The sequence below is a fragment of the Belonocnema kinseyi genome, chromosome 5, assembly GCF_010883055.1.
Source record: "Belonocnema kinseyi isolate 2016_QV_RU_SX_M_011 chromosome 5, B_treatae_v1, whole genome shotgun sequence".
NCBI classification, from domain to species: Eukaryota; Metazoa; Arthropoda; class Insecta; order Hymenoptera; family Cynipidae; genus Belonocnema; species Belonocnema kinseyi.
This window is the reverse complement of record NC_046661.1, coordinates 104,536,081-104,542,031: the sequence shown is the minus strand read 5'-3', so window position 1 is coordinate 104,542,031 and position 5,951 is coordinate 104,536,081. Positions and strand designations below refer to the sequence as shown.

At 28.8% G+C, this 5,951-nt stretch overlaps 1 protein-coding gene across 1 annotated transcript in view; it reads right to left on the bottom strand.

Moving 5' to 3' along the window:
- Positions 1-2,667, bottom strand: part of LOC117173371 — a 7,554-nt gene extending 4,887 nt beyond the window's left edge. The window contains exon 1 of the mRNA XM_033361891.1: positions 2,499-2,667. Coding sequence (XP_033217782.1) covers positions 2,499-2,667 — 169 coding nt within the window. The remainder of the gene's footprint in view (positions 1-2,498) is intronic.
- Positions 2,668-5,951: the final 3,284 nt, after the last annotated feature.

The window sequence follows — 5,951 nt, the reverse complement described above, 5'->3', positions numbered from 1 at the left end:
GAAAGAGGGAGCTCTTCTTAATATCTTGACACCAAAATCATGTCGATACACCTTACCGACTGCGAGTAAAGCCACCCACGCTTTAACTTGACAGACTGTAACATATTTAACAGGCCTGAAAAAACCCTTATTATATTTTTGTAATTTTGGAACAAAATACGCGGTACTAAGATTTATGAGATGGAAAACTAGATAAGGACAAAAACTTTTTTTGCTCGTCTTGTACAATTTCATTTTTGGTGCTCATCCAGTTGCTATTCTTATGTCTTTATTTAATATTTTTTTCAGATATTTGGAAGCAATTTAATGAGTTCTAGATTGCTTTTTATACAGGTGGACCTACGAGAATTTTAGTTAATTTTAGGGGTGGTTTGTACATTAGGAGTAAACTGAATAGCCCTAAATTTGTTCTTGAGTTCTAGAGACCACTCAATACAGGTTAGTACGATTGTCCACATTCGAACCTACAAAAAAATTACCACTAGCAATTTTAGCGAAACAAAACCTAAGTATCATCAAGAAAAAGTGCCAAGGTATTTTAAAATCAAAAAGAATTACAGAATTTACCTTTACAATACCACAAGCGATATCCTCAATCTGAAAATAATATATAACAACCCCCAGAAACCACCTTTAGAATTCTTAACGGAACAATTTAAATGTTTTTTTTAAATTTAAAGCAGCCATTAAATTAAAAAATTGAAAATAGTCATAAAAGTCATCAACAAAAAAAATTCAGGCTGTGTTTCCAACTCGAATGTAATATTGAGCAACCACCAAAAACCACCCCTAGCATTTTTAACGAAAAAAATTCCAAGTTTTATCACAAAAAACAGTCATATCGTAAAACTAAATATAATTACCCAAGGTCTATTAATAAAAGCCCAAATTATATATTAGATACCAAAATATTACTTAGCGACGCCCAAAAATCAGCCCTAGGACTTTTAGCGAAACAATTCAAAATGTCTCCATTCAAAATAACCATCCAATTTTTAAACTGAAAATACTTTCACAAAAAACTTTCGTAAATAACTTGCGGTTATGTTGTCAACTCCGAACTGATGTTCAAAAACCGCCGAAAACTACTCCTAGCATCATTAACAAAACAATTACAAAGTTTCTCCATATAAAATGTTATGTTCTCGACCCCATAATAATATTCAGCAGCCCTAAAAAAACCAACCCTGGCACTTTCAACGAAAAACTAATAAAAGTGTCTTCTTGTAAAATATTCTTGTAAATATTTATTATATTTTTCTTGTAAATATTTTAAATAGACACAAAAATCAATGTCACCAAACTCCAGGCTATGTTTCAGACCCCATAATAATATTCAACAACTGAAGGAAACCACCCCTATAATTGTTATTGAAACAATTCCAGTGTGTCTCCATATAAAACGGCCATTAAATTAAAAAAATAATAGACGCACAAGTCAACATCAAAAATTCCATGCTGTGTATCCAATTTCAAAATAATTTTTAACAATCCAAAAAATTATCCACAAAAACTACACCTAAGACTTTTAATAAATAATTCCAAACGTTTCTTGAGGGTTGTTAAATAATATCATGGAGTCGGAAAAATAACCTGGGGTATTCTGTGGTGACTTGATTGACTATTTGCAATATAAAAATGTCATGGTTGTTTTACACGGAGAAACTTTGTAATTTTTTTGTTAAGCGTGGTATTGGTTGTTTCTGGGGGTATTGAATGTGATCATGATGGGTTTGGGAACATAACCTGGGGTTTACTAAAGGTGACTTGTGTGACTATTTCTAATATAAAAATTGTATGTTTTTTTATATGGAGATACTTAGGATTTCTTTTGTCAATTGTTCTAGGGGTAGTTTTTGGGGGTGGTTGAATATCATTTTGAGTTGAGGATATAAGCTGGTGTTTCCTGAAGGCGACTTTTAAAACTTTTTTCAATATAAAAATGCTATGGTTATCTTACATGGAGAATGGGGACACTTTAGAATTGTTTCGTTAAAAGTGTTATTGATGGTTTTCATGATTTGTTAAATATGATTATAATGGGGTTTTGAACATAACCTATTGTTTTCTTAATATATCTTATGTGACTGTTTACAATTTTTCTATTTTTCGTGTTGAAGATATAATTTTAAGTATTTTAAAGGTGAATTGTGTAATTTCTATACTTTTTAAAATATCTTTTGGCTTTTCAGTGTGCAGATACCTCGGAGTTTTTTCGTTAAAAGTGCTAGGGGTGGTTTTTTGGTAGGTTGGAAAGTGAATAGTCACACTGGCGTCTATTCGGGTGTCTCTCGAATGGACCTTCTCTGATATTTTTGTTTTTAAAGTGTTTTGAAAATACTTTTTAAGGGAATATTGCAAAAAATGGATAGTAATTTTCGAATTGAATTTTTTATTATTTCATTCGATTTTTATGGAAATTTTATTATAAAAGACGCCGAAATTTTGAATTTACAATTTTTTAAAATTTATAATGCGTAATTAATTGTAAAATTTACCTATGTCGCAGACAAGGGCTCCTGGTTCCAGTTCTTCGAGGAATTGGTAAATTCGTGGCCATTGTTTGCTTTGTACAGTCTTTTCGGCACATTGTTCGTAGACTTCGTGGACATATGCTTGCTCAAGGGCCAAAGACCGAGCTGTTTGCTCACTGTCGCTTTCAGTCATCCCTCTCGTTTCGACTTTTTCCCTGCATCCACACGCGTGGTCACACTACTGAAAAAATTTTTAAATCAATTTAATACAACCAATAAACATTTAAATATAATATATATTTATAACAAATCAATTTAATGTTAGAACGTTTTCTAAAAGGAGCTACATTTTTAAATATGAAAACTTTTTTTATGCTAAAATAAAACAAAATCCGATTAGAATGTTTTCCAATTTTAATTATTCAATTTAGTCTTAAACTATATATAAATTATAACTTAAACTTTTTTCAGTTCTGAATATCTTCGAATTAAAAGAGGTTCAACAATTCAAGAATTAAGAAGCAGCTTAAAAAGGAGATATTTTCTAAATCAAAAATTTAATCGAAAGAAATGCAATGCGACAGTTTTAAAGGTTTTAATTTCAATTTTATACACATTTCGAGCTTTCTTTGAGTTTGAAATCCTAAAGTTTCAAATCACTTAAAACTAGAAACTAATGACTTTATTAGCTGAAAAAATTTCAATTTCAGTGTTTGCAATTTTAAAAACTTTTGCAATATAAAGTTTTCTAATATTTAAGATAAAAATTTCTTTGTATCGGATTGTAAGTAAACAATTTTTTAAGCTTTGCAACTGAGTCCCATGAAATAAATAAAAATATTGTTCATTATTATTCGCGTTTCCACTCTTTTTATTCTAGATGATTCAACTTAGAAGTCTTGAAATATGAAATTTCTCATATCTGATTAGAATATTTAGAAAAATCAAAAGCCACCAAAGAAAATAAAAGTTACGAATGGAATTCAATTTGAATCTAAAAAAATGCATTTTTCGTGTGCTGTCCATATTTTGTAAATAATTCACAACAAATATTGTGTATGTGGATTTTGGGATGAATGATTATGAATTAAAGTTCAAACAGATTAAAAATTGCAGACTAAAAGTTTTTTAAATATATAGACTTTTTTGCAGAAAAAAATATTCAAGTGTTATTATTTTGTCTCAATTGTTTCAGACATTAGAAACTGATGTCAATCGAGTTTCAGCATGGATGTAGTGAAAAAAACGACCCCCCTCCCCCAAGAATTTTTTTTGACGATTATTTCGGAATACGTGCGTCAAACGACAAAGATGAACTAGTATAGACAAATAGTACATACATCTGTTTTATATATTTTCATCGGCAAACGACACGATTTTGAGCGCATTAAAACTCACCCCTCACTCCGAGGTTGGATTACTTACTAAATAAGGCCCGCACAGGAAAAATGCATATTAGCATTCTTCTAATAAAGTTTATGTTTGATTTGTGCACATTAGATCTTTTTTGACATTCGATGCACGTTTTCCGCAATAATCGTAAAAACCCATTTTTGTGGAGTATTATTGTTCACTAAATCGATAGTGAAACTCTTTTGATATCAATTTCCAATGCCTGAAGGAATTTATGTCAAATAATAACACTACATTATTTTTTTGAGCAAAAAATTCTAAAAATTTAAAAACCTTAATCGTCATATTTATTTTTTAAAACTTAAATTCATAATCAGCAATCCCAAAATCCAAATACACAGTACGTTTTGGCTCTATGACTTGAGTCATTCAAGTTATTTAACTTTCTAATCTGTTTTTTTTTATTTCTTGAAAAAATTTTATTTTTAAAGTAGTAAAGATATCTGGTTTCTAACTTTTTAGCATTACTCTTATCAAAGCAATGGCTTCACTTTGAGTAGAATCACAATGAACTTAAAAAAACATAAAATTAACAAATAGTCCAATAAAGTTGAAATATTAAAATATATAAATAAATTAATTTTCATAATAAAATAATAATTGTATGGGTTTGTATTAAAAATGCGGATATAGTTGAAAATTTAACATTATCTTTAATATATTTGACATTTGGTAAAATTTAATTAATAATTATATTTAATTACAGATTACACATCAGCATTTAAATCAAAGAATAGACAAAAATATAAATAATATTTAAAACCATTTTTATTAGTTTTGAGTATTATCAAGTATTTACAGAAATCATTGATCCAATTTTTATCTTTACCAAGCACGAGTGTATTTGTAATTGAATTTTCAACCATTGTGAAACTAGGTATATGAATAGATTTGAATTTTCTGTTAAGGCTTCAACGAGAAATTTAAATCTGGGTTATATAAAACATGAAAATATAATGTATTTAAATTATTTCAAAAAAAAAATTTCGGGGTTCAATAATATTCAAACGATTATTTAGAATTCTAAAAAAAGGAAAATATAAATAAATTTAGTTATTTGAAAACAAATTTTAAATACTTCAACCCCGAAGCTGTATATAATATCCATAGAGCAGGCAAAAGTAGAACTAACCGTGACCCTATTGGGAATTCACACCCTCGCATAGAATCCACAGGTAGGGAACTTAAACAATCAAACTTCACCTACAATACCGTCCCAGATTTTCTTCACATTCAAAATGAAAATTTGATTAAATCATTTTCAATTACATAAATTTTTTTTTACAAAAAACGAAACATAATAATTCCGATCAACATTTAGTCAATATTTCAAATGAGGAAAAATTTAATGAAAAGTTTCGGCCGTGGTGTCAAAAAGGTTTCGTTTACGGATACATCATTCTATGTTGAAAATAAAGGAACCCGTATTTCACAGTTTTAAACAATTTTTTTTTGAATTGATACAATCATTCGAAGTTTACCGACAAATTCTCCAAAATGAACAGTAAGCTTTTTAAAAGTGCAGTATTTTACGAATGAGCGCAGGAATTCGGTAGTTTATTTTTCTGTTCGGTTTAAAAATTCTTGTTAAATTAATTCATTCGAAAAATCGTAATTTTTTTTGGCAAACAACGAAAGGTACAAAAAATATTAAGATGAAAGTTTTAACATCCAAAAAAGTTTTGCAAAAAATACCTCTTACACTTTTGTGATAGCTTGCATTGGTTTTTGCATTTTCCTAATGCAAAATATCACAAAAGAGCAAGAGATATGTAATGTAGAACTCTTTTAAGTGTGTACATTTTATCTGAATTTGTTGGTAATGTTCAAAGACTTGTTCGGAATAATGGAAATTGCAAGAATTCCCGATTCGAATAATAAAAGAAAACTATAAATACCTACGCTCATTCGGAAAATATTATATTTAAAAAAATATTCTGCCAATCCTTGAGAATTTGCAGGTAATCTTCGAATGATTGAAACTAATCCAAAAAATCTTTTTTCATGAAACTCTGACATAAAAGTTCCTTTATTTTCACTAGAGAATGATTTCTCCAAAAACTA